The 25,248-nt window shown below is 69.4% G+C and overlaps 5 protein-coding genes across 6 annotated transcripts; 2 read left to right on the forward strand and 3 right to left on the reverse strand.

Moving 5' to 3' along the window:
* The first annotated feature begins 1,925 nt into the window (after positions 1–1,925).
* KHK (ketohexokinase) lies at positions 1,926–5,142 on the forward strand. The gene is made up of 8 exons (XM_071417152.1): positions 1,926–2,166; positions 2,292–2,408; positions 2,587–2,721; positions 3,493–3,565; positions 3,745–3,891; positions 4,507–4,595; positions 4,677–4,834; positions 4,917–5,142. The coding sequence occupies exons 1-8, from the start codon at positions 2,051–2,053 to the stop codon at positions 5,000–5,002; spliced, it is 921 nt and encodes a 306-aa protein (XP_071273253.1). The 5' UTR covers positions 1,926–2,050; the 3' UTR covers positions 5,003–5,142.
* Positions 5,143–5,226: 84 nt separating this feature from the next.
* CGREF1 (cell growth regulator with EF-hand domain 1) lies at positions 5,227–7,844 on the reverse strand. Its single transcript, XM_071417150.1, has 5 exons — positions 6,965–7,844; positions 6,407–6,478; positions 6,189–6,259; positions 5,985–6,106; positions 5,227–5,906 (listed from the first exon to the last, which is right to left on the reverse strand). The coding sequence occupies exons 1-5, from the start codon at positions 7,051–7,053 to the stop codon at positions 5,370–5,372; spliced, it is 891 nt and encodes a 296-aa protein (XP_071273251.1). The 5' UTR covers positions 7,054–7,844; the 3' UTR covers positions 5,227–5,369.
* Positions 7,845–7,974: 130 nt separating this feature from the next.
* PREB (prolactin regulatory element binding) lies at positions 7,975–12,855 on the reverse strand. 2 transcript variants are annotated; one of them, XM_071417149.1, is made up of 9 exons: positions 12,669–12,855; positions 11,935–12,127; positions 10,791–11,005; positions 9,949–10,029; positions 9,750–9,874; positions 8,806–8,979; positions 8,665–8,737; positions 8,439–8,598; positions 7,975–8,350 (listed from the first exon to the last, which is right to left on the reverse strand). In XM_071417149.1, the coding sequence occupies exons 1-9, from the start codon at positions 12,801–12,803 to the stop codon at positions 8,256–8,258; spliced, it is 1,251 nt and encodes a 416-aa protein (XP_071273250.1). In that variant the 5' UTR covers positions 12,804–12,855; the 3' UTR covers positions 7,975–8,255. The 2 variants fall into 2 exon arrangements, with proteins under 2 accessions (XP_071273250.1, XP_071273249.1); XM_071417148.1 differs by having other exon boundaries at positions 9,750–9,877.
* A 775-nt stretch (positions 12,856–13,630) lies between these two features.
* Positions 13,631–18,692, reverse strand: SLC5A6 (solute carrier family 5 member 6). Its single transcript, XM_071417147.1, has 15 exons — positions 18,363–18,692; positions 17,481–17,546; positions 17,353–17,404; positions 17,209–17,276; positions 16,974–17,128; positions 16,267–16,407; positions 16,057–16,186; positions 15,901–15,989; positions 15,697–15,809; positions 15,536–15,603; positions 15,325–15,411; positions 15,048–15,235; positions 14,649–14,752; positions 14,462–14,583; positions 13,631–14,090 (listed from the first exon to the last, which is right to left on the reverse strand). Exons 1-15 carry the CDS (start codon positions 18,690–18,692, stop codon positions 13,941–13,943), a joined length of 1,863 nt encoding a protein of 620 aa, XP_071273248.1. The 3' UTR covers positions 13,631–13,940.
* A 2,450-nt stretch (positions 18,693–21,142) lies between these two features.
* Positions 21,143–24,521, forward strand: ATRAID (all-trans retinoic acid induced differentiation factor). Its single transcript, XM_071417151.1, has 7 exons — positions 21,143–21,275; positions 21,643–21,773; positions 22,076–22,147; positions 22,933–23,004; positions 23,973–24,094; positions 24,178–24,278; positions 24,356–24,521. Exons 1-7 carry the CDS (start codon positions 21,201–21,203, stop codon positions 24,458–24,460), a joined length of 678 nt encoding a protein of 225 aa, XP_071273252.1. The 5' UTR covers positions 21,143–21,200; the 3' UTR covers positions 24,461–24,521.
* Positions 24,522–25,248: the final 727 nt, after the last annotated feature.

The following is a 25,248-nucleotide window of genomic DNA, read 5'->3' on the forward strand; positions in this document are numbered from 1 at the left end:
GTCCATCTGTCCCTGTGCGTCCATCTGTCTGTCCTGTGTGTCCATCTGTCTGTCCTGTGTGTCCGTCTGTCTGTCCTGTGTGTCCGTCTGTCCCTCTGCAGCTGCCAAAGGAGCTCCTGAGTGCCCTGAGGAGTTCCAGAGACTGAACCTGCTCTGTGGTGTCCATCTGTCTGTCCTGTGTGTCCATGTGTCCCTGTGTGTCCATCTGTCCCTGTGTGTCCGTCTGTCCCTCTGGCGGCTGCCAAAGGAGCTCCTGCAGTGCCCTGAGGAGTTACCAGACATTAAACCCGGTGTGTCTCACACACAGAGCCCAGGATTTTACACAATTTCTCTCTTCACCTCCTTCAACGCTCCAGCAGCTCTGCCATCAACCTTTTCTCTCTCTGTCCCAGGTCAGTGAAGCCTCAATCAGCCCCAGTGCTCCCAACTGCACAACCTTGGACAGGAGAGTGCCCTGGCTGTGCTGGATGTTCTGAAATAGTCCAAAAATCCCTTTTTAACCCCAGCCTCCTCCCAGGGAGCCCCGATGCCTCCATGCCCGGGCAGGCCCCAGACCCCAAACCCTCCCGTGCCCTTCTGGGTGCCCTCAGTCCCCTGTGTAAGGAAAATCAATCCACAAACACCAGAGCTTCATTTCCAAAAAGGAGACAGAGGAGTCCCTTTTTGGCTTTATCCCAATAAAGGGAGAGGCCATGGGGCATCCCCTGGGATCTCTCCAATTTTTGGAGGATGCAGCCTCCTTTTTATCCCAATTTCCAGCCACATTTCCCTTCTCTCTTTCCCCATTGGCTGAGGTACTTGAGAGGTTCAGACTTCCCAAAACGCCTGATACCAGAGATTTTCCCTCTAATGTATAACCCTCCCTTTTCATTTTTAATTCTTATGGAATTTAGGGGTTTTTCCCCATTGTTTCTTTCATCTTTCAATGTCTAATTTCATTTATCAGCAAACCTAAAATTTATTTGCAAAAGCAAATATCTCTTTTTCCATTCATCAATCAGTGAATCCTTCCCAGTGTTTCTTTTATCTCCCAGTGCTGGTTTTATCCAGCAGCAGACCCAGAGTTTGTTCATAAATTTGTTTGTTCACAAATCTGCTGTTCCTCTCACCTGCACCCCTCAGGTGAGACCCCAGGTGCCTCAGTTTCCCCCAGGCTGCTCAGCCGTGCATTTGCACCCACAGCAATGCAGGAATTGCAGCAAACGCTGCACCCACAGGCAGATGGAGGGATTGAAGCAGTCACGGACCTGACGGCTGGAACGGACCCCGCTCCGGGGGTCCCAGCAGCCCCGGCCCCGCTCCGGGGGTCCCAGCAGCCCCGGCCCCGCTCCGGGGGTCCCAGCAGCCCCGGCCCCGCTCCGGGGGTCCCAGCAGCCCCGGTGGCTCCCGCTCGCTCCGGAGAGCGGCTGAGCTCGGCCGGGGTGGGCGGGGGACAGTCCCGGGTCACCCCCGGGTCACCGAACGGCTCGGAAGGCTTTGCATGAGTCATGGGGGGAGGCACGGGTCTATGCCTGTGGGTCCATGGCCGTGTGTCCATCTGTGCCTGTGTGCCCATCTGTCCCCATGTGTCCATCTGTACCTGTGTGTCCCCGTGTCCGTCTGTCCCTGTGTCTGTCCCTGTGTGTCCATCTGTCCCTGTGTGTCCCCGTGTCTGTCCCTGTGTCCATCTGTCCCTGTGTGTCCCCGTGTCCGTCTGTCCCTGTGTGTCCATCTGTCCCTGGGTATCCATCTGTCCCTGTGTGTCCATCTGTCCCTGTGTCTGTCCCTGTGTGTCCATCTGTCCCTGTCGCTGTCCCCGTGCCCCGGTCCCGCCGTGCGCGCGCCCCGCCCCGTGGGGGCGTGACCAGGGAGGACCAGCATGGCCACGCCCCCCGAGGGCCCGGCGGGGCGGCGGGCGCTGATTGGAGGCGGCGCGAGGGGGCGGGGCCAGGGCTTTGCCCGTTCCCGGCGCGGTTCCGTCCCTGTCCCCGTCCCTGGCCCGGCCCCTATCCCGGTCCCGTCCTGTCCCGGTCCCTGTCCCGGCCCCGGTCCCGCCCGGTAGCGGCCCGGGATGGCGGCAGCGGCGGGCGGCGCGGCGGGAGAGCGGCGGATCATGTGCGTGGGGCTGGTGTGCCTGGACATCATCAGCGTGGTGGAGGCTTTCCCGGCCGAGGACTCCGACACCAGGTACCGGCAGCGGGGGGCTCCGGTGTGCCCGAACCTGCCCGCCGCAGCCTCTCGTCCGGTACCGGCAACGGGGGCTCCGGTGTCCCCGCACGGGCCCTGTGCCCACCGCAGCTCCCGCCCCGCAGGTGCCTCTCTCAGCGCTGGCAGCGCGGCGGGAACGCCTCCAACTCCTGCACGGTGCTGGCGCTGCTGGGAGCCCCCTGCGCCTTCATGGGCTCGCTGGCGCCCGGGCCCGCCGCTGAGTAAGTGTGGTGCGGGACGGTGCGGGAACTGCCGCCCCGCCGGGGCACCGGACCGACCCGCCCCGCCGCTTCACGGGCCCTCGGCGCGGTTCCCGGCTGCCCTCCCGCGGTTCCCGGCTGCCCGCCCGCCTCCGCCGCTCCGGTGGCGGCCCCCAGCCCGCTCTCTGTCCCCTCTCAGCTTCATCGCGGCCGATTTCCAGCGCCGGGGCGTGGACACGGCGCACGTGGCCTGGCAGCCCCGCGGAGAGGTGCCCTGCGCCTGCTGCCTCGTCAACGCTGCCAGCGGCTCCCGCACCATCGTCCTGCACGACACGTAAGGGCCCGGGCCCGGGGCAGCGCTGGGCTCTGCCAGCTCTGGGCGCTGCCAGCTCTGCCCCGAGGGTCCCTCCGCTGCCTGCCGGGGGCTACCGAGTGCCGGATGGGGCGAGTGGCGGTGCCCCCGCAGCCCTGTCACAGCCGGTGTCCCTGCAGCCACTGTCACCTCCGGTGTCCCCGCAGTCACTGTCACCTCTGGTGTCCCCGCACCCCTGTCACCTCCGGTGTCCCTGCAGCCACTGTCACAGCCGGTGTCCCTGCAGCCCTGTCACAGCCGGTGTCCCCGCAGCCCTGTCACAGCCGGTGTCCCCGCAGCCACTGTCACCTCTGGTGTCCCCGCACCGCTGTCACCGCCGGTGTCCCTGCAGCCACTGCCACCTCCAGTGTCCCCGCACCCCTGTCACCGCCGGTGCCGCTGCCGGGACCGGAGCTGGTGTCTCCACACGGAGGTGGGGACTGGCGATGATATCTCCACGCTCCGGAGTGCGGGACAGCCGGCACGGCCCCGTGGGGATAACCCGGCTCCCTCAGCCGTGCCAAAGGGGGTCAGGGACTGTTGGGCACGGCTGACCCCAGGTCCCAGCGCGGCCACCGCTGCGCTGCCCTTGGAGTCCAGCTCACGGTGCCATCATTAATGATTCACCCGGCAGTGCCTCCTCGGGACCTCTGTCCCGGTGGCGCGGGGCCCTCCGCGGCCCCCGGGGCTGCCCTTCGCCCCTGCACGGGCCAGGCAGAGGGTCCCCATGTCCCCCCGGCCTCCGTCCCACAGGAACCTGCCCGACGTGACAGCCCGCGACTTCGAGCGGGTGGACCTCTCCCAGTACAGGTGGATCCACTTCGAGGTGAGCCCGAGGCTCGGGGGGTTCTGGGGGACCGAGGAAAATCCCTCGGGCTGCGCGTGAGCCCGGGACCGGAGGGGATCCCTCGGTCTGGGGGACATCCCCAGTGAGGGAGCATCCCCGGGACCGAGGGGCCTCCCGGGACCGGCGATCCCCCGGTGATGCCGGAGCCGTGTCCGCAGGCCCGGAACGCGGCGGAGCAGGGCGCGATGCTGGAGCGGCTGGAGCGGCACAACCGGGCGGCGGCGCCGGAGCGGCGGGTCCGGATCTCGGTGGAGCTGGAGAAGCCGCGGGAGGAGCTGCTGCCGCTGATGGGGCGGGGACAAGTGGTGCGGGGCCGGGGCGATGGGCAGGATCGCCTGTCCCGATCCCCTGTCCCCATCCCCTGTCCCTATCGCCTGTCCCCATCCCCTGTGCCCATCCCCTGTCCCGATCCCCTGTCCCCATCCCCTGTCCCCATCCCCTGTCCCGATCACCTGTCCCCATCCCCTGTCCCCATCCCCTGTCCCGATCTCCTGTCCCGATCACCTGTCCCCATCCCCTGTCCCCATCCCCTGTCCCGATCCCCTGTCCGGATCACCTGTCCCCATCGCCTGTCCCTATCACCTGTCCCGATCCCCTGTCCCGATTCCCTGTCCCGGGCGAGGCCAAAGGCGTGGCGGGGCCGAGGTCGGGACAGGAGCGGTCAGATCTGCGGGGGCTGGGGGTCCTGGTCCGGGGGAGTCGGCTCGGGGGGTGCGGGGGTGGGGGGTTTGGATGGAGGGGTCTGGGGGCTCAGGCGGGCTCTGGGGGCTCGGGCGGGCTCTGGGGGCTTGGGCGGGCTCTGGGGGCTCGGGCGGGCTCTGGGGGCTCAGGAGGGCTCTGGGGACGCCGCCAGGGCACAGATCTCACCGCACCGGGCTGGGGGTACCGGGGGCTGCCCCGCCCCAGCCCCTCTCCCACAGGTGTTCATCAGCAAGGACCTGGCCCGGCACTTCGGGTACCAATCGGCCCCCGAGGCGCTGCGGGGGCTGCGGGGGCGCATCCAGCCAGGGTAGGGGTGTACCCGAGAGGGGCCGGGGGGGGCAGACGGTGCCTCACACTCCCCTCACACTCACACCTCACACTCCCCCAGGGCCACGCTGATCTGCGCCTGGGCTGAGGAGGGCGCTGATGCCTTGGGGCCCGACGGGCAGCTGGTGCACTCGGACGCCTTCCCCCCAGAGACCCTCGTGGACACGCTGGGGGCTGGGGACACCTTCAACGCTGCTGTCATCTTTGCCCTCGCAGAAGGTGGGCACAAACGTGGCACGGCCACAGCACGGCCACGGTTCAGTTTGGCACGGCCACAGCTCATCCTGGGCCCCATCCCCAGGGAGGAGCCTGCAGGATGCCCTCACCTTCGGCTGCCAGATCGCAGGCAGGAAATGCGGGATCCAGGGCTTCGATGGCATCGTCTGAGCGTGTGCCTGGAGACCCCTGCAGGGCCCAGGCACAGCACTGTACCCAGCAACATCTGCACATCTCCACTGCACCCACCCAGCAACGTCTGCACATCTCCACTGCACCCAGAACCCCCCAATAAAACCCCATGTGCACCACTGCTGCCTCCTGTGTCCCCTGGCTGGGGTCCCACTGCCCTGAGATGCACTGACCACAGCCAAGGTCACCAGAGTGCCTCTATTTCTCCATCCAATGCGTTACAGAGGAGACCACACGGCCCCAGCCCTCCTTGGCCCCAGCAGCCTGGCCAGGGTCACCCCCTGCCCCTCTGTGCCCTGAGCAGGGCAGGGAGCAGTTGGGGCATTGCATCCCACAGCCCCCCTGCCTACCCCTCCCCATGGTCCCTCCAGGCTGGAGCTGCCTGCTCCTCAGGGCCTTCAGCCTCAGGGGCTTCCTCTTCCTCTGTGGCATCACTACTGGGGGCTTTGGCCCCAAGGACAACTTCTGCCTCCAAGGCCTCAGCATTGGGAGATTCCACCTGAAGAGATTCCATGCTTGGGGCTCCAGCCTCAGGGGCTCCAGTCTGGGGCTCTCCAGCTTCAGGGGCTCCAGTCTGGGGCTCTCCATCCTCAGGGGCTCCAGTCTGGGGCTCTCCAGCCTCAGGGGCTCCATCCTGGGGCTCTCCAGCCTCAGGAGCTGCCTGTTCTGGGCTTTTCAACCCCAGGTCCTGCCTTGGCATCTCCGTGCCCCCGCCAGGCACAGCCCCAAGCACTGCCTGCTGCTCTAGTGGGGGCTGTCCTGGGGGACCCTTGTCCTGACCAGGCAAGGGCAGCTTGGGGGGGTCCAGCAGCTCGGAGGGGTCCAGCAGCCCATCCCCATTCAGGTCCTGCCTTGCCAGGGCCTGGTCCACCAGTGCAGCCACCTGCAGGGATGGGGATCAGGACGAGGGCTCGGCCCAGGGGCTCAGGGGGGCGTGAGGAGCCATCCCTGTGGGACCCACCATGTCAGGCTCTGGCTGCCCCCCAGCCTGTGCCAGCACCGTGCCCAGTAACTGCAGCAGCTCCAGCCCGTCCAGGCGCCTGCTCTGGTCGTGGTCGTGGAGCACAAAGAGGTAGAGCAGGGCTGTGGGGCATGGGGGGCTGTGGGGCCGGGGTCCCTGGCCCCAGCAGCCCCTCAGGCCCCCACCACGCCCCCATGGCCTTACCCTGCTCCCGTGTCATGGCCTGCACGTCCTGCTCCGGGGGCCCCAGGCTCTGCACAGCGCTCCTCAGCAGCCTGGGGGGAGCAGGGCTGGGCTGGGAAGCACTGCAGGGCAGGCTGGGCACTGTGCAGCCCCCCAGCACTGTGCCCCCAGCCCCACGCTCAGCCCTGGGCATGGTGGGGGTCCCCAGGGCAGGCACTCACAGCAGGGCAGGCACTCACAGCAGGGCAGGCGGCTCCGGGCTCAGCGGGTTGGGATGGGGATCCACGACTGTGGCCACGGGGAGCTCAGGCCTGGCCAGGAGACAGGGGCTCGGTTACCTGTGCCCCTGGGGCTGCCCAGCCCGGCCTGACACCCCCCACCCACGGCCCCTGCAGATCCAGGGGTCCCAGCCCTCGCTGTGCTTGCCCCTCCCATGGCTACCTTGAACTCCCCCTGCACCTGTGCCCCTGCAGCCACACAAACACCACAGCTCTGCCTTCCTGTCCCCCCACAGCTCTGCCTTCCTTTGGCTGTGCCCCACAGCTCTGCCTTCCCCTGTGCCCCCACAGCTCTGCCTTCCCTTGGCTGTGCCCCACAGCTCTGCCTTCCCCTGTGCCCCCACAGCTCTGCCTTCCTGTACTACCTGTGTCCCCCCATAGCTCTGCCTTCTCTTGTGCCTCACAGCTCTGCCTTCCCCTGTGTCCCCCCACAGCTCTGCCTCCCCTTGGCTGTCCCCCCACAGCTCTGCCTTCCCCTGTGCCCCACAGCTCTGCCTTCCCTTGGCTGTGTCCCCGTACCTGTTGGTGCCCGCCCTGGGGGCAGCCCATGCCGCTGGCCCCAGCAGCACCAGGAGCAGCAGCAGCAGCATCACTGGCGCGTTCCTCATCCCGCGACCCCGGCCTGCGGCGGGACGAGAACAGCGGGCTCGGGCTGGCCCTGCCGGGGCTCGGTGGGAGGGCCCGTGGGAGCCCGGCGCTGGGAGAGGGGCAGGAGCTGCTCCGGGAGCTGCCCCGGTTCCCCCACGGCGGCGGGGACGCGCCCGCACTCAGCCCGCACACGCCCAGCCCGGTACCGCCGGTGCCCACCCCGGTACGCGCTCAGCCCGCACACGCCCAGCCCGGTACCGCCGGTGCCCACCCCGGTACGCGCTCAGCCCGCACACGCCCAGCCCGGTACCGCCGGTGCCCACCCCGGTACGCGCTCAGCCCGCACACGCCCAGCCCGGTACCGCCGGTGCCCACCGCGGTACGCGCTCAGCCCGCACACGCCCAGCCCGGTACCGCCGGTGCCCCCCGGCACCCACTCACCCAGCCCCGTTCGCGTGTCGGTGCCACCCGCCCCGCCCCGGGGCCACGTAGCCGACACGTCCCGGCCCTGCCATCGCGGCCGGGAGCGGCCCCGCCCGGCCCGGCCCTTCCCGCGGGGAGCCGGGATTCAGCCGCACGCAGGTGCCCCGGGGCAGCGCCGGGGGAACCGGGACCCGGCCCCTCCAAACGGGCCCGGAATCGGTGGTCACAGCAGGGACGGGGCCACGTCGGTGGGTGAGACCCCCCCAAAGACCCCCACGGTCCCGGGCAGAGCCGGGCCAGCCCAGCGGCACCGAGCCCCGGGCCCTGCAGCAGCACCGGGTCGGGCCGTGCCGGTACACACAGCCCGGGGCCCCGGTGCCGCACCGGGGGCACACCCATCCCGGAGCCGGGGCCCTGGGCAGCCAGACCCCGTGCTGCACCGGCCCCGGGGGCACAGCCCGCCCGCAGCACGATGCCCTCAGCCCCAGGCGCGCTCCCCCAGCACACGCGGACAGCACTGCCTTCATGCTCCAGTTTAATGGCAGCAGCAGGGCAGGGGCCAGCAGGGCAGGGGCCAGCAGGACCCTCCTCTCCCGGGCTAGGAGAGGGCCCTGTCCCGGGCCGGCCCTGCTCTGCTGCCAGCACGGTCCCACAGGGACGGCGCCCTGCGTGCCTCCCTGGACCCACGTCTGCTCCCCGAGCGCCAGCGGGGACAGCGGGGCCAGGGCTGGTCCCTCGTGTCCTTCACAGTCTGTGTGGGGTGGGGGGAGGCTGGAGGGTCCCTCCGGGGGCCAGGGGGCTACAGGAAGCCCGGGAAGGCGAGCTGCAGCAGCAGGATGGTGGCCACGATGAGCCCGGCACAGAGCAGCAGCAGCAGCCAGACAGGGAGGGAGCCTGTGGGACAGGGAGGGGTCAGAGCCGGCTGCAGCGCAGGCCCCTGCACGGGAGGAGCAGAGCAGCCCAGGGGCAGCCCCGGACGTACGGCGGGAGGGCAGCAGGTGCAGCTTGCAGCGACTGTCCACGGCCACGCTGAGCAGGGCGGCCTCGTGGCCCCCGAGCAGCTCCCGCCCGGGCCGGCTCTCGGGGACAAAGGCCACGTCTGTCACCACGATGCCGTGGGCCTCCTTCACGTAGTACAGCCTCTGGGGGCACACGGGCGGTGAGGGGCTGGGGGGGCTGGGGGCTGCCCCCAGCCCTGCCCCACTCACCTGCAGCGAGAAGGCAATGTGGATGGCCACGGAGCCCGTCACCGTGCCCAGCCCCAGGAACGTGCCCGAGTCACTGTGGGGGCACGGCAGTGAGCGGGGGCTGCCACGGCCCCCACCCCGTGCCCACTGGCCCTGGGCTACCTGATGGAGAGGCAGGAGACCACCTCGGAGCCGCAGGGCCGCGTCAGCAGCGGCAGGAAGCTCTTCCCATCCCACTTGGTCAGGTAGCAGGGCGGGGGGCGGCGCTCCCGCTTGTGGGGCACCTGCACCGTGTAGAGCCGCAGAGCCCCGGCACTGCCCTCCACGGCCCCAAACCTGCCACAGGCAGAGGGGCACGGGGGGAATGTGGGGCACAGGGGGTGCAGCCCCTCACCACCACCACCACTGTCCCAGTCCAAACGTGGCCCCAGGCCCCTCCCTGTACAGCTGCCAGCAGAGCCCAGGGGACCCCTTCCCACAGACCCAGCAGCAACAGTGACAGGGCAGGGCAGCAGGCAGGGGTGGCCCATTCACAGCCCCATGGCCCCTCCCCAACCCCTGCCCCATGACCCAGCCCCTATGACCATGCCCCAGGCCCACAGCCTAGCCCCAACGCCCCTCCCTGTGCCCCTGCCCAGTAACCAGCGCCCCTTCCCTCTGATCTGACCCTGGCTCTATCTGAGCTGCCCTGCCCCATGCCCCTGGCCCTGTCCCCTTGCCCAGCACCATCCCCAGCCCTGTCCCCAGCCCCAACACCCCTCCCTGTGCCCCTGCCCTGTCCCAGTGCCCAACCCCAGCCCTCTGAGCTGCCCCCAGCTCTACCTGCAGCTGCCCAGCCCCATCCCCAGCCCTGTCCCCAGCCCCAATGCCCCTGCTCTGTCCCCTTGCCCTGTCCCAATCCCAGTGCCCCAGGCCTCTGATCTGCCCCTGGCTCTATCTGAGCTGCCCTGCCCCATTCCCAGCCCCATGCCCCTGGCCCTGTTCCCCTGCCCGGCGCCATCCCCAGCCCTGTCCCCAGCTCCAACACCCCTCCCTGTCCCCCTGCCCAGTCCCAGTGCCCAGTCCCAGGTCTCTCTGAGCTGCCCAGCCCCATCCCCAGCCCTCACCGGCAGGCCTGGTAGCGATAGGCCTTGTCGGGGATGCCAGGCAGGTTCTCGTGCCAGCGCAGCCCTGTCACCAGCTGGTCCTGCTGCCACACGCAGCACTGGAAGTCCCTCCCGGCTGTCACCACCTGCTGCACACAGCACAGGGGTCTGAGGCCCCTCTCCTGCAGGGCTAGGGAACCGGGGAGCCCCTGACACCCACCTTGTTGTCAGGGCCCAGTGCGATGTCCTCAATTTCCCCATCGTGGGCTCTGAACTCCAGCGTCTTCTTCATGCTGGGGAACTGCAGAGGCAGAGCTGCTGTGGGTGCCGGGCAGGGCCAGGCCCTGCCGTGGTACCAGGCAGGTGTGGGGAGCAGTGTTAGGTGACCACAGGTGCTGCCAATCCAGCTATCCCTGCCCAAGGCCTGCTGCCATCAGTGTGGCAACGGCAGCCACTGCTCCTCTGGGTCCAGCTCCCCCTGCCCAGCCTGGTCCCTGTGCCCACCCCGGCTCCCCCATGCCTGCCCTCCAACCCACTGTGCCCACATCCATTCCCCCATGCCCCTTGACTCCCCCATGTCCCCCCTGGCTCCTATACCTGCCCTTCAATCCACTGTGCCCACATCCATTCCCCCACATCCCCCCACCTTCCTATGTACCCCCAGCTCCCTGTGCCCACCCCGGCTCCCCCATGCCTGCCCTCCAACCCACTGTGCCCACATCCATTCCCCCATGCCCCTTCTTGACTCCCCCATGTCCCCCCAGCTCCCTGTGCCCACCCTGGCTCCCCATGCCTGCCCTTCAAACCCACTGTGCCCACATCCATTCCCCCACATCCCCCCAGCTCCCTGTGCCCACCCCAGCTCCCTATGCCTGCCCTTCAACCCACTGTGCCCACATCCATTCCCCCCCGTCTCCCCAGATCCCCATGCCCACCCTGGCTCACCAGGCTCCCCTCCGCCCTCCCATGTCCCCAGCCCTGCTGCCCAGCCCGTGTCCCCAGCCCCGCCGTGCCCCCAGCCCCGCCATGTCCCCATCCCGTGTCCCGGCGGGCCGTGCCCACCTCCCAGAGGCGCAGGAAGCCGTCGGCGCCGCCGGTGGCGAGCAGGGCTCCGTCGGCGCTGAAGCGCACGGCCTTCTGCAGGGCGTCGGGGCTGAAGTCGGTGCGCACCCGCTGCAGGCTCTCCACCCTCACCTCGCGGGCCCGGCCCTGCGCGCCGCCCTGGGCCCCGCCGCCGCTGCCTCCCCGCCGCCGCCGCGGGCCCTTGTCCCCGCTGCCTGCGGGGGACGCGGCTGGCACCGGGCTGCCCCTCCCCAGGGCGCCCTGCAGCCCCATGGCTCTCCATTCTCTGCCCCACAGCCCCACGGCTCCCCACTCCCTGCCCCACAGCTCCCCATTCTCTGCCCCACAGCCCCACGGCTCCCCACTCCCTGCCCCACAGCTCCCCATTCCCTGCCCCACAGCCCCATGGCTCCCCATTCCCTGCCCCACGGCACCCCGGCTCCCTATTACCTGCCCCACAGCCCCCACGGCTCCCCACACTCTGCCCCACAGCCCCATGGCACCCCAGGCAGGCACTTGGGGGGTTCCAGGGCAGCATGCAAACCCCAAATCTCCACATGGCACCCCGGGCAGGCACAGGGGGCAGGTCCATGACAGTGATGGAGGGGTTCAGGGCAATGCCCATCCCCAAGCAACCCCACAGACCCCGAGTTCCCCTCCACTCCCTGCCCTCCAGCACCCAGGGCAGGCACAGGGAAGATCCAGGGTGGGCATGGGAGGTCCACAGCTGTGCCCCAGCCCTAAAGCACCCCACAGCCCCCCACACTCTGGTAAGAGCATCCAGGGATGGGGGGGCACAAGGGAGCCCCAGGGCAGTGTCCCATCCCCAAAGCTCACCATGGTACCCAGAGCAAGCACAGAAAAGAAGGTTCAGAACAGGCAGGCAAGGGTTCAAGGCAGTGCCCCATCCCCAAGCCACCCCATAGACCCCACATCCTGCACCACGGCATCCAAGGGGAGGGGATTCAGGGCCGGCACAGGGGAGATCCAGGGTGGGCACGAGGTTGTTCACAGAATGCCTTATCTCCACAACGCCCTTCGTCCCTCCCCACAGCATCCAGGGCAGGCAGGAGGGGAATTCAGGCCCATCCCCACGGCACAGCACAGCCCCGGGGCAAGTGCCTCACACAAAGCCGTGTCTCACCGTCCTTCCCGGTCGCGCCCGGAGCCTCGGGCTCCTGCAGGCTGAAGCGCAGGATGTGGCAGCTGTTGTCCTGCCCGGCGGCAATGACGTCCCCGGCCAGCGCCATGGTCATGGTGGCGCGGGTTTCGGTGTCGTGGCAGTGCAGCAGCGAGGCGCTGAGCTGCCCGCCGATCTGCTCCAGCTGCAGGAAGTGCTGCGGGGCGGGCGGAGGCGGCAGGCGCGGTCACGGCCCGGCCTCGGGGGCTCCCCGGGCCACCTGCGCCGCTGCACCGTACAGCGGCAGACCGCAAACCCCGCAGGCCCCGCCGTGTCAGACCCGCCCCGCACACCCGAGCCTCTCCGCACCGCACACCCGAACCCCGCAGGCCCCGCCGTGTCAGACCCGCCCCAAACACCCAAACCCCTCCGCCCCGCACACCCGCACCCCTCAAAAGCCCCCATGTCAGACCCCCCGGCACACCCGGGCCCCTCCGCCCCGCACACCCCGCACACCGCAAATCCCTCAGGCCCCGCTGTGTCAGATCCCCCCACGCACCCGGGCCCCTCCGCCCCGCACCCCGCAGAGCCCGAACCCTCCAGGCCCTGCCGTGTCAGAGCGGCCCCCGAGCCCCTCCGCACCCCGCAGCCCGCACCTCCCAGGCCCCGCCGGGTCAGATCCCCCGGCACACCCGGGCCCCTCCGACCCCTCAGGGCCCCGCGCCCCCGTCCCCCCAGCCCGGTCCCGCTCCCCGCACCACGCCATTGCGGATGCCGGTCTTGGCGGCGCCGCCGCCGCCGGCGGTGATGGCGAGCGGCCGCCGCGGGTGCAGGCGCACGGTGTAGAGTGGGAACGGCGCCCGGTACAGCTCGGCGGGACGCCGGGGCGCCATGGCACGGACGTGGCGTCAGAGCGCCGTGACGTCACGCACCGGTACCCGCCGGGGGTGTGGCTAACGGGACGGGGGCGTGGCCACGAGGTCACTCGGGGCGTGGACAGCGGGGACAGCCCGGTGCCGGGGGGACAAGGACCGGGAGATCCCGGGGGGACAGCAGGGACAGCCCGGTGCTGGGGGCGGGACAGACCAGGAGATCCCGCGGGGACAGCGGGGACAGCCCGGTGCTGGGGGCGGGACAGACCAGGAGATCCCGCGGGGACAGCGGGGACACGGGGACAGCCCGGTGCTGGGGGGGACACGGATCGGGGGGACAGTGGGGACAGCCCGGTGCTGGGGGGGACACGAATCGGGGGATCCCGGGGAGATAGCAGGGACACGGGGACAGCCCGGTGCTGGGGGGGACAGACCGGGAGATCCCGGGGGGACGGTGGGGACACGGGGACAGCCCGGTGCTGGGGGGGACAGACCGGGAGATCCCGGGGGGACAGCCTGGTGCTGGGGGGACAAGGACCTGGAGATCCCAGGGGGACATGGCCCCATGTGGGACAGTGGGGACAGCCCGGTGCCGGGGGAAATGGCAGCTCCTGGGGGGCAGTGGGACCCCCCAAAACCTGGGCAGACAGCGGTGCTGTGGCTCCATGGGGACCCCAGTGACTGCAAAAATGGGGCACCTGTGGGGCACGGTGGGAACAGCGCCGTGTTTGGGGACACGGCAGTCCCGGGTACCCTGTGGGCTCCTGGAGGACAGTGGAGACACCCCCTCACTGCCTGGGGTGACGGGGGTCCCGTGGGGGTCCTGGGGAGCAGCAGGGAGCGGGCTGTTCCTTGGGACCCTGCAGCGTCTTTGCCCCAGAAGCATTTATTGGGGAACACCGAACACAAAGACAGGTGACAGGGGTCGTGGGGACACAGCCCCGGCCCCGGAGCGGTGTGTAAGGCACGTGGCTGGGCCGGGGGTACCGCACAACGTCCCGGCCTGGACAGGGCGGGGGGCACCGCTCCGACCCCCCCGGCCGTGGTCCCAGAGCCCCGGGCGGGGCAGCCCAGCAGCCTCGGGCCGTTCCTCGGCTCTGTGAGGATGCCCCGGAGGGTTCCCGAGCAGGGGGTGCCCGGGACCCCCGTGCTGGGCCGTCAGAAGGAGGTTTCCTGCACGGCGTAGAGGGGCCCGGCGGCGCTGCGCACGTAGCCCTGTCCCTCGTCCCCTTGCAGCTCGGGGCCGGGGGGGGACACCCCATTGGGCACCCCGTGGCTCTTCTCTGAGATGTCCCCATGGCCGGGGGCCTGTGGGGACACAGGGGGGACACAGGGGAGGCAGAAGGGGCAGGGGGGGCACAGGGGAGGGGGCAGGGGCGGGGGGGCAGCAGGGGCAAGGGGGGCAGGAGGGACACAGGGGAGGGGGCACAGGGGAGGGGGCAGGGACAGGGGGCACAGGAGGGGCAGGGGGGCACAGGGGGGCAGCAGGGGCAGGGGGGCACAGGGGAGGGGGCAGGGGGAGGGGGGGCACTGGGGGGGCAGCAGGGGCAGGAGGGGCAGGGGGGACACAGGAGGGGCAGGGGGGACACAGGGGGGGCACAGGGGAGGCAGCAGGGGCAGGGGGGTGCCCCCATGTCCCCCCTTCCCCCGGGGTGTTGTGGGGGGGTCCTGTCCCTCACCTGGGCAGGGTCGGCTCCCCCGCAGCAGAGCCAGTGGCGGATTTTGGGGGGCAGGCAGCAGAGCAGCCAGGGCAGCACGGGGGAGATGGTGCGGGGGTCCAGGGCTGCGGCCGGCGTGGGGCCTGGGGGCGCAGGGCCGTGAGCGGGGTGGGGGCAGCACGGCAGCCCCCCCGCAGCCCGCACTCACCCGTGAGCAGGCTGACCAGCAGCCCCACCAGGATGACGGTGGTGGAGTTGTGGGCACTGTACCACATGTAGGACAGGCTGTAGAAACGCTGCAGCCCCGTGGGGCTGGGGGACAGGGTGTGAGCAGGAGGGGTGGAGCAGCCACCTGAGACCCTGCACACGTCCTACACACCCACCTGAGACCCTGCACACCCACCTGAGACCCTGCACATCCTACACACCCACCTGAGACCCTGCACACGTCCTACACACCCACCTGAGACCCTGCACACCCACCTGAGACCCTGCACACATCCTGCATACCCACCTGAGACCCTGCACACGTCCTACACACCCACCTGAGACCCTGCACACCCACCCTGCACACCCACCCGGCACTGCCAGCACTCCCAGCACTCACCTCGGGGGCGGTGCTGAGGTGGGGGGCAGCAGCGTGGTGGCCAGGACAGTGCTGAGGTTGCCCACGGTGGGGAGTGCTGTGCTGTTGGCCGGGGGCACCCCCTCGGCCCCCGGTGTGCTCTGCAGGAAGCTGCCAATGCCCACCCAGAAGGCCATGGCCAGGCCGGCCAGCAGCCCCACCACGGCTCCCTGTGACAGGGACAAACAAGGCACTGGCCCCACAGAGCTCCCCACGCAGACACACGGGGCTGGGGACGCCACCAGGCAGGGACACTCACAGTGGGGTTGGCGCAGGGGAAGAACATGCCGAGGCAGAAGAGCCCCAGGAGCGGGCCCCCCACCATGCCGAAGATGCTGATGGCTGCCTGCGGGGACACGGCCTTCAGCACCGGCCCCGTGCCCTGGGCAGCCCTGGGGGCCCCTCACCCCCTCTGGGGTGCCAGGGCCGGGGTCCCTCACCCCTTCTGGGGTGCCACAGCCCGCGCCTACCTGCAGCACGGGTCCCAGCATGGAGGACACGTACGCCATCCCCAGGCAGAGCAGCCCGTAGCCGAGAGCTGGGGAGGAGAGGGGGGTGTCAGGGCAGTGCTGGGGACCCCCCCCAGCACGCCAGCCCCGCGGCTGCCCCCCGGGCACCCCCCATCGCTCACCCAGCAGCTTGGAGAGCAGCGTGGCCCGCGACTCTGAGAGCCCGGGGAGGTGCGGCCGCACCAGGTCCTCCATGGTCACGGTGGCCAGCGAGTTGAAGGCAGAGGAGATGGTGCTGGGGAGGAGAGGGGGCAGGAGGGGGCTCAGCCGGGACCCCTGAGCACAGCTGAGCACAGCTGAGCCCCCGGCCCGGGGCCGGCACTCACCTGAGGGCGCCGCTGAAGAGGCAGGCGACAAAGAGCCCGGGCAGCCCCGGCAGGTCCCGCAGCACGTCCATCACGAAGAACAGCACCAGCTGCGGCAGGAGGTCAGTGCAGGGCTCGGGGCAGAGCGGGGGGACACACGAGGGGCTCTCAACCCACCTGGTCATAGGAGGCAGGGCGCTGGCCGGGCGCCAGCGGGTGCTCCCGGTCGTATACGAACATGACGAGGCCGGTGAGGCAGCTGAGGCACAGCACGATCTGCTGGCAGGGGAACACGGCGTAGCAGGAGCTGCGGGGCCGCGGGGCTGTCAGACAGGGCACTGGCAGGGCCCCACCCCGGCTGTGGGAGCCCAGCCCAGCCCCACTCACAGCTTGGCCTCGCGCTCGCTGCGGGCGCACAGGTAGCGCTGCACCTGCGCCTGGTTCACCCCGTACAGCGACAGCATCATGAAGATCCCGCCCACAGACAGCGACCAGAAGGTGTGGCGCTCCAGGGGACTGGGGTCCAGGCTGTGGGGAGCACCGGGGGGGTCATGCTGAGGGTCCTCACTGCCACCCCATACCCCACGGGAAAGGGGGTGACAGTGACAGGGGTGGGCCACACCACCACTGCAGGGTCCTATTCCCCCAGCCCAGCTGCCCCAGGTGTCCCAGACCAGCACAGGGGGTCCCAGGAGCCAGGGTCCCTCTCCCCCAGCCCAGGCTGCCCCAGGTGTCCCAGACCAGCACAGGGGGTCCCAGGAGCCAGGGTCCCTCTCCCCCCGCCCAGCTGCCCCAGGTGTCCCAGACCAGCACAGGGGTCCCTCTCCCCCAGCCCAGCTGCCCCAGGTGTCCCCAGAGCAGCCCAGGGGGTCTCTCTCCCCCCTCCCAGCTGCCCCAAGTGTCCCCAGAGCAGCACAGGGGGGTCCCTCTCCCCTGGCCCAGCTGCCCCAGGTGTCCCCAGACCAGCAGAGGGGGTCCCTCTTCTCCAGCCCAGCTGTCCCAGGTGTCCCAGACCAGCACAGGGGGTCCCTCTCCCCCGGCCCAGCTGCCCCAGGTGTCCCCCAGCAGCACAGGGGTCCCAGGGCATGGCTCACTCGATGCCGGCGATCTTGCCCTGCTCCTCGGCCACGCGCCACACTCGGGCCATGCCCCCCACCCGCCAGGCGCCCACCACGATGACGGCCACCTGCCCCGCCAGCATCACCAGCGTCTGGAACACATCTGTCCAGATGACGGCCTTCAGGCCACCCTGGTGGGGACATAGGAGCCGTCAGCACGGGGTGGCAGCGCCCACCTGGCACGGCAGGGCACAGGGCACCGGGGACTCACCAGGGTAGTGTAGAGGGTGCAGACCAGCCCCATGGTCAGCACCGCGCTCCAGAGGTCGAAGCCCGTCACTGGAGGGGGCAGAGGACATTACTGGGGTGAGGGGCAGCGGCCCCCGGCACGGCCCCACTCCTGCCCCCATCGTACCTGCGTTGAGCGCCAGGGCAGGAGCGTAGAGCACCACCCCCATGTAGATGACCTGCGGGGAGGGAGAGCAGTGCTGAGCCACGCCCAGCCCCCAAACGCGGCAGCCCCACGGCCCCGGCCCCGCTCACCATCTGGAAGATGAAGGTGATGGTGCCAAACACCCGCACGGTCTTGTTGAAGCGCAGCTCCAGGTACTGCCAGGAGAGAGGTCAGGGCACCCGACTGCAGCTGCTCTGTGCTCCCCGCAGCCCCTGCCCTCCCTGTGTCCCCTGCCCTCCTCCCTGTGTCCCCCCTGCCCTCCCGTGTCCCTCCTGGCCCCTGTGCCCTCCCCATGTCCCCCCTGCCCTCCCCTGGCCCCTGTGCCCTCCCCATGTCCCCCCTGCCTTCCCCATTCCCCTGTGCCCTCCCGTGTTCCCCTCCCTTCCCCATGGCCCCTGTGCCTTCCCCTGTGTCCCCCCTGTCCTCCCCTGTCCCCCTTGCCCTCCCATGTCCCTCCTGGCCCCTGTGCCCTCCCCATGTCCCCTGTGCCCTCCCCATGTCCCCTGTGCCTTCCCCTGTGTCCTCTGTCTCCCCATGTCCCCTGTGCCCTCCCATGTCCCTCCTGCCTTCTCCATGTCCCTCCTGCCCTCCCCATGTCCCCTCTGCCCTCCTGTGTCCCCCCTGCCCTCCCTGTGTCCCTCTGCTCTCCCTTTGTCCCCTCTGCCTTCCCTGTGTCCCCTCTGCCCTCCTGCATCCCCTCTGCTTCCCCACTGCCCCCTGTTCCCTCCCCATGTCCCCTGTGCCCTCCCCGTGTCCCCTGTGCTCTCCCGTGTCCCCTGTGCCCTCCTGTGTCCCCTCTGCCTCCCCATGTCCCCCCCGGCCTCTGTGCCCTCCTGTGTCCCCTCTGCTAGATGTGCGCGGGGATGAAGATGTGCATGGGGATAAGCAGCCCCCTGCCCTCCCTGTGTCCCCCCTGTGCCCTCCCCATGTCCCCTGTGCCCTCCCTGTGTCCCCCCCGTGTCCCTGCCCACCTCGTAGGTGCTGGTGATGCGCAGGCGGTAGAAGACGGGGATGAAGATGTGCGCGGGGATGAGCAGCCCCAGGAAGTAGGAGCAGCCCAGGAACCAGTACTCGGTGCCGAAGCGAAAGATCTCTGCGGGCACGCCCAGGATGGCCACGGCCGACTGGAAGGAGGCGAGCAGGGACAGGGCCACGGGCAGGCAGCCCATGTCACGGTTGGCCAGCAGGAACTCCTGCACCGTGCGCTGCCGGTCGCCGCTCAGCGCATAGAAGAGCCCGATGGCGGAGGAGAGCACGAGGAGCAGCGCGAAGATGCTGTAGTCGATGGCCGTGAACTCCATGCCGAGTGTGTCCTCGCTGCGCCGCCGCCGCCGCCGCCCCGCCGCTGTCCCGCCGGCCTCATGGGCGCACCGGAGCCCGCAGCGCGTCCCGAGCGGCACCGGCCCGGCCCTGCCAGCGGCGGGAGCGACGTGTCAGTGCTGCGGGGACCTTCGCTCGCTCTGCTGAGCCCCGGGGAGCCAGAGCGGGGCAAAACGCCCGTCCCTCCTCCTCCTCCTCCTCCTCCTCCTCCCTCTGGGCCGGGCTTGTCCCCCCCGGGCCACCCCACCTGCCCCGCTGAAGGAAACTGGAGAGTCTTCAAAGAGCACGGAGACAATGGCTGCAAAAACAGTCCCACCCGGGCCCCCCGCAGCACCGGCACCGCCAGTCCCGGCCGAACGGGCCAAGCTCAACACAGCCGCCTCCGGTGCGGGACAGCCCCGGTGCCAGCCGAGCCAAAGCCAACACGACCACCCCCGGAGCTGAGCAGCCTGGAGCCCGCAGTGCCGCTCCCACCGAGCCAAACCCAGCCCGGCCCAACCACCCCAGCCCTGCACCAAACCCGGCAGCACCGGTCCCACCAGCAGCAAAGGCAACCCGGCTCAACCACTCCAGCAGCGCCCTGCCACAGCTGCCCCGGCGCAGAGGCACGGACAGGGGGCAGCTGGCGGCCTCGGGGCAGCAGCCAGGGGGGCACACACCTGAGAATCCACCCTGACCCTGCTGACAGGCATCCATCCCCCAGAGCCCCGTGCTCTGCCCCCGGCCTGGTTCCCGAGGAACAGGAGGGGACAGCTGGGCACACTGCTGTCCCTGCCTGCCCCCACACCCAGAGGACACCCAGAGGACACCCAGAGGGCTGTGGCAGCAGGCACCTGGGAGCAGCAGGTGCCACAGGGCTGTGGATACCCCCCCGTTCTGGCCTGGGAGGGGGTGCAGGCTGTGGGGACCCCCTGTCCCAGCAGGGCAGCCTTAGGAGCACAGGGAGGACAAGTCTGGAGCGGGGGCAGCAGCCAGGGAGTGGCACGGTGCCCACCGTGGTGCCACGGTGATCCCTGGAGGAATGCTTGCCTGGGAATGCTCGCTGGGATTAGGCTGAGCCCCTCCTGGCAGCCCTGGCACAGCCTGCCCGGGCCTGCCCACCCCACAGGGCCGGGGGCAGCGGAGCTGGCACGGGGCTCTGAGCACCAGGGTGGGGAATGGGGTGAGAGGGCAGCGTCTGTGCCGCCACCAGCCCTGGCCTGTCCCTGACCAGGACGGGCCCCACGTGTGGCAGCTCATGGCCAGGGTCCAAGGTCACTCCCCGCATTCCCCCGTGCAGACTAAACATGGGAGGGAGGTCACAGGGCGTCCCCGGCAAGCACAGCACAGCCCCAGTGCCCTGCACAGCCCTGGCCCGAGGCTCCCGTGCCCCACAGACCCCTGGGTGCCGGTGCTGCCTGCGGCCCCGGTGTCCCCACACGCCCTCCCCTGGTGCCCCCAGCCCCGCCGGCCCGGTCCCTGCTCTGAGTGCCTGCTGCCCCCTCGCCCAGCCGGTCCCAGAGCGTGCCCCACAGAACGCAGCAGCGCCAGCCCCAGGCCCCGCTCTCCCGGCCCCAGGGTGTCCCCAGGGTGTCCCCAGGGTGTCCCCGTGGTGAGCCCGCTGCCCCGTCCCCGCCGTGCCCAGCCCGCCTGCCCCGGTGCCCCGCTCCTCACGCTCCATCACAGCCTTCCCGTCACCCCGTGCCCTCGGGGACCCGGAGCTGTCCCCGGTGCCCTCATCCCGGGGCTCTCTGGGGCTCTACTCGCCTTCCCCGGTGTCCCCGGTGTCCCCGGTGTCCGCGGTGTCCGCGGTGTCCCTGGTGTCCCTAACACGGAGCTCCGCTCCCTGTCCCCGCTGTCCCCAGCCAAGGCTCTGCTTCCCGTCCTCGGTGCCCCCATCCCGGGGCTCTGCTCCCCTTTCCCGGTGGCCCCGGTGGCCGCAGCCGGGGGCTCTGCTCCTTGCCTCCAGTGCTCCCAACCCGGGGCTCTGCTCCCCGTCCCCGGTGTCCCCATCCCGGGGCTCTGCTCCCCGTCCCCGGTGTCCCCATCCCGGGGTTCCACTCCCTGTCCCCGGTGTCGCCAGCGCCCTCACCCCGCGAGCCCCAGTCCCCGCCGCCCGCAGGGCGCCCGGTCCCGGTGGCGGGAGGCGGCGGTGACCTTGTCCCGGCGGCCCCGGTGCGACACTCACCGGCGGCGGCAGCACTCTCCCCACGTGCCGCCGCAGCCGGGGCGCGCCGGGATGACGCCGGGGCGGGCGGGGCCGCTCCCGCCGCCGCTTCCGCCCGCCCGCCGCTGACGGCATCACCGGGGGCCGCGCGGGGCTCCGGTCCCGGTCCCCATCCCCATCCCGGCCCGGCTCCGCCCCCGGGGGGTCACCGCGCCCCGGTGCCCGCGCTGCCGGGGCCCTCCGGGGCCTGGCTCGGGTCCAGAGGGCGCCCGGGCCGTGCGGGCGGGGGGGAACGGGCACGGAGCCGCCGCCGCCGCCCGCTCGGGGTCCCCGGAGCGCGGGGATGCGCGGGGCCGTGCGCGGGTTCGCGCTGCTGCTGCTGCCGCTGCTGCTGCCCCGGGCCGCCCGCGGGGCCGCGGTGAGCACGGGGAACGGGGCCACGGAAACCAGGGGAGGGTCGGAAACGGGGGGCGCCGGTGGGCACAGGATGTCACGGGTCAGGGGTGCCCAGAGGTCAGGGAGTGCCCGGTTCGGGAGGTCCCGGGGGAACCGAGGGTCGGTGGGTGCCCGGTCGGGGCTGTCCTGAGGCCGGCGGTGCCCGGCTTGGAGGTGCCCGGGCGTCGGGGAAGCCGTGGGTTGCCCTAAGGCCGGGGAGGTTCCCCTTGTCCGGGGAGCGCCGGTACCGGGGGTCGGGGATGCTCGGGAGTCGGGGGGTGCCCCTGTGCCGGAGCTGCCCGTGGCCCCTGGACCCGGGGGATGCTGCCCGTGCCCCCTCGCCTCCCCAGGTGTGCGGGCTCTGCCCGGGGCCGCCGCGGAACGGCTCCATCGTGGCCCGCTTCTGTGAGTCCCGGCGGGACACCGAGAGCGACGGGCGCTGCTGCCGGGAGCGGGGCCCGTCCCCGGGGCGGCTTCTGGGGTACGGGGGGCCCGGGGGAGGACGGGGATGCACAGGCTTGGGGCGAATCCGGGTGCTGGGGGGTCGGGGGCCGCGTGAAGGGGGTGCTCGGGGGATGGAGGGTGCCGGGATGGGTTCGGGGCTCGCAGCGGTGCCGGGGAGTGGCGGGGCTGGGGAATGCCGGGTGGAGCATCCTGCGTGGTGGTGCGGGGGGATCGGGTACAGTCCGGGGCTGAGGTGGGTGCTGGGGGTCACAAGGGCCGCAGGGGAAAGTGTGGGGGACAGGCATTGCTGCTGTGTCCCCAAGCACTGCCCCTTCCCAGGCTGGACCTGAGCAACTGCTCCCTGCAGAGCGTTCCCCCGGGACTGGCCGAGGCCACCGCTGCCATCGTCCTGTGAGTCCCTCCTGCCCCTGCAAGGAGCTGGGCTGGGCTGGCACAGGGGCTTGGGGCAGGTTTGGTGGGACATTCCCGTGGGCCCAGCCCAGCACAGCCGTGCCCTGCTGGTCCCGGGGGCACTGGCTGCTCCCTGCCCTCGTGGCTGCCGGTGGCAGTCCATAGGGTGTGACCAAACAGAAACCACCCCCGTTTTTGAATTGGGAGCCCTGGGACCTCTCTGCCCAGGCAGCCTTAGCGGGAGCAGGGGACAAATCCTTCTGGAGCTGTCATGGTGCCCATTGTCACAGGACAGCCAGTGGGGGCCTGGGCTGGCACAGGAGACATGAGCCACATGGTCACGTCTTGGCTTTTGCCACAGTCCCACGGTGTCCTCATCCCCGGGTTGGGGAGACGGGAGTCAGGGAGCTGCCACGTCCAGGGCTCAGGGCTCAGGGTCAGACGAGCCCAGTGAGCCGTGCTGGCCCTCAGGTCACCGTGACACCTCAGCTTGTCAGTGTTTTTGTTAATGAGCAAGCACCGTGACACCTCAGCTTATCAGTGATTTTGTTAATGAGCAAGCACCGTGACACCTCAGCTTATCAGTGATTTTGTTAATGACCAAGCGCTCCCTCAGCAGCTCTGCAGAGACCTTTGAGCCCTGCAGGGCCGCACCCCCAGGGCCTCGGGCGGGCAGGGGGTGCTGGGGGCATGGGTACCGCCTGAGTTCAGCGAGATGCCAGGGGTACCCCCGGTGCCTGCCAGGCCGGGGTGCAGGATGGCACTGAAGCTCCGTGTGCTCGCAGGGACCTGACTGAGAACCCGCTGCCAGCTGTCCCCAGTGCTTCCTTCCGGGGCTTCACCGACCTGCAGAGCCTGTGAGTGCTGGGGGAGCGGGGCTGGGGGTCACCGTGGTGCCCGTGCTGAGCTGTGCCCGCAGTGCAGTGCCTGTTCTGAGCTGTGCCCATGCTGAGTTGTGCCCGTGCTGAGCTGTGCCCATGCTGAGCTGTGCCTGCAGTGCAGTGCCTGTTCTGAGCTGTGCCCATGCTGAGCTGTGCCCACAGCACAGTGCCCATGCTGAGCTGTGCCCATGCTGAGCTGTGCCCACAGTACGGTGCCCATGCTGAGCTGTGCCCATGCTGAGCTGTGCCCACAGCGCAGTGCCCATGCTGAGCTGTGCCCGTGCTGAGCTGTGCCCACAGTACGGTGCCCATGCTGAGCTGTGCCCATGCTGAGCTGTGCCCACAGCGCAGTGCCCATGCTGAGCTGTGCCCGTGCTGAGCTGTGCCCACAGCACAGTGCCCATGCTGAACTGTGCCCATGCTGAGCTGTGCCCACAGCGCAGTGCCTGTTCTGAGCTGTGCCCATGCTGAGCTGTGCCCATGCTGAGCTGTGCCTGTTCTGAGCTGTGCCCACAGCGCAGTGCCCATGCTGAGCTGTGCCCATACTGAGCTGTGCCCATGCTGAGCTGTGCCCACAGCGCAGTGCCTGTTCTGAGCTGTGCCCACAGCACAGTGCCCGTGCTGAGCTGTGCCCATGCTGAGCTGTGCCCACAGCACAGTGCCTGTTCTGAGCTGTGCCCACAGCGCAGTGCCCACGCTGAGCTGTGCCCATACTGAGCTGTGCCCATGCTGAGCTGTGCCCACAGCGCAGTGCCTGTTCTGAGCTGTGCCCACAGCACAGTGCCCATACTGAGCTGTGCCCATGCTGAGCTGTGCCCATGCTGAACTGTGCCCATGCTGAGCTGTGCCCACTGCCCACAGCGCAGTGCCCATGCTGAGCTGTGCCCATGCTGAGCTGTGCCCACAGTACGGTGCCCATACTGAGCTGTGCCCACTGCCCACAGCGCAGTGCCGCTGGCGCTGGAGTGTCCAGGCGGGGGTGATGCCTGGCAGGATGTGACAGTGGACAGGAGCAGCCGGCTGTGCCAGGGACAGAGGAGCCTCTGCAACAGCTCCCAGCAGCTCGGTACGGTGCGGGACGGGCACTGGGTGTGTGGGGCTGGCACTGGGGTCTGGCCTTGGCCCTGAGCCCCTGCTCTGCTCTGCCAGCCTGGCCATGCCCTGAAAACTCTGTGTGTGCCCCCGATGGCCCCGGCCTCGTCCAGTGCCTCTGCGAGGGTCCCTTCCATGGCTACAGGTGCCTGCGAGAGGTGGGTGCTGTGGGGCTCAGGCTGGGCCCTGCCTGCAGCTGCAGGGGCTGCCCTGGTGCTCACTCCTGTTCTGGCAGGGCACGTTCCCGATGCTTCTCTTCGGAGGAATCCTGGGCACTGCCACCGTGTCCCTGTCCCTGCTGCTGTGGGGCACCCAGCGGAGGAAGGCCAAGAGCCCCTGAGCAGGGCAGGGCGCCGTGCCGGGGCTGGGGGCTCTGGGCACCAATAAAGCTGCGGGTCCTCGCTGTGTGTCCGTCTGCTCCCTTCCCGGGGGAAGGGCGGGTGTGGGGTGGAACCCACGGGAGGGGGGCTGTGCACATTCCCACTGCTATAGATACAGATTATAATGTTGGCTTTTCACAAATATTAAAATGAGTTTTTATGGGTAGTGTTAAAGTTACTTTGTTATAAAGGCAGGTTTTACTTCTGTTAATAATTAAACTTAGACATAGTAGTGAAATAGCTGATATCAATGTGGTTGTGTTAAAATGCCTGCTGGGATGGGATGACATCCAATGAACACAGGATGAGCACACCTGTACAGATCTGCCAACCATCAGCATCATGGCCCATGGTGACCTCACCGTCTGAGGACATCATGGACCAAAGCCCAAACTGAAAGGGATAAGGAGAAGGAGCCAAAACCACAGCCGAGAAACACCCATGCTCTAAAAAGGCAGATCAAAGGAGGGGCCATGTAAAACAGTTCCTGGAAAATGTAAACTAGTTTTTGGATATGCATAGGGTCTATGAATATGCAAAGGGCTGATGTAGTTGGAAGATATTGAAGGGGTATCCCCGAAGGTAATAGCAAAAGTGTGGTCTTGGCTGAGTGCCACAATGCACCCGGCTGTAATAACCTTTGCTTTATGGTATACAGCTCCTATTGGCCTTTATTACACTCCAGAAATGTTCATGGGAGAGCGAACCTGTGTTTCACAGCACCGTCCCCGCACTGGCTGCGCCCTCG

The sequence above is a fragment of the Agelaius tricolor genome, unplaced genomic scaffold (genome assembly GCF_023055355.1).
Source record: "Agelaius tricolor isolate 1412-34295 unplaced genomic scaffold, bAgeTri1.0.p SCAF_68, whole genome shotgun sequence".
Classification (NCBI taxonomy): domain Eukaryota; kingdom Metazoa; phylum Chordata; class Aves; order Passeriformes; family Icteridae; genus Agelaius; species Agelaius tricolor.

Bases quoted from the DNA above. Each gene is read 5' to 3' on its own strand.
- KHK (XM_071417152.1), top strand. From the start codon at position 2,051: ATGGCGGCAGCGGCGGGCGGCGCGGCGGGAGAGCGGCGGATCATGTGC. The intron at 3,892-4,506 runs GTGCGGGGCCGG...CCTCTCCCACAG, and splicing joins TGATGGGGCGGGGACAAGTG to GTGTTCATCAGCAAGGACCT. The intron at 4,835-4,916 runs GTGGGCACAAAC...CCCCATCCCCAG, and splicing joins CATCTTTGCCCTCGCAGAAG to GGAGGAGCCTGCAGGATGCC.
- CGREF1 (XM_071417150.1), bottom strand. From the start codon at position 7,053: ATGAGGAACGCGCCAGTGATGCTGCTGCTGCTGCTCCTGGTGCTGCTG. The intron at 6,260-6,406 runs GTGAGTGCCTGC...TGCTCCCCCCAG, and splicing joins CCGGAGCCGCCTGCCCTGCT to GCTGCTGAGGAGCGCTGTGC. The intron at 6,107-6,188 runs GTAAGGCCATGG...CATGCCCCACAG, and splicing joins GGCCATGACACGGGAGCAGG to CCCTGCTCTACCTCTTTGTG.
- PREB (XM_071417148.1), bottom strand. From the start codon at position 12,803: ATGGCGCCCCGGCGTCCCGCCGAGCTGTACCGGGCGCCGTTCCCACTC. The intron at 11,006-11,934 runs GTGAGACACGGC...CGTCCCCCGCAG, and splicing joins GGGCGCGACCGGGAAGGACG to GCAGCGGGGACAAGGGCCCG. The intron at 8,738-8,805 runs GTAGCCCAGGGC...GTGCCCCCACAG, and splicing joins GTCTCCTGCCTCTCCATCAG to TGACTCGGGCACGTTCCTGG.
- SLC5A6 (XM_071417147.1), bottom strand. From the start codon at position 18,692: ATGGAGTTCACGGCCATCGACTACAGCATCTTCGCGCTGCTCCTCGTG. The intron at 16,187-16,266 runs GTGAGTGGGGCT...GCGGCCCCGCAG, and splicing joins AGCGAGCGCGAGGCCAAGCT to CTCCTGCTACGCCGTGTTCC. The intron at 15,810-15,900 runs GTGAGTGCCGGC...TCTCCTCCCCAG, and splicing joins CTCTTCAGCGGCGCCCTCAG to CACCATCTCCTCTGCCTTCA.
- ATRAID (XM_071417151.1), top strand. From the start codon at position 21,201: ATGCGCGGGGCCGTGCGCGGGTTCGCGCTGCTGCTGCTGCCGCTGCTG. The intron at 23,005-23,972 runs GTGAGTGCTGGG...CACTGCCCACAG, and splicing joins TTCACCGACCTGCAGAGCCT to CGCAGTGCCGCTGGCGCTGG. The intron at 24,095-24,177 runs GTACGGTGCGGG...CTGCTCTGCCAG, and splicing joins CAACAGCTCCCAGCAGCTCG to CCTGGCCATGCCCTGAAAAC.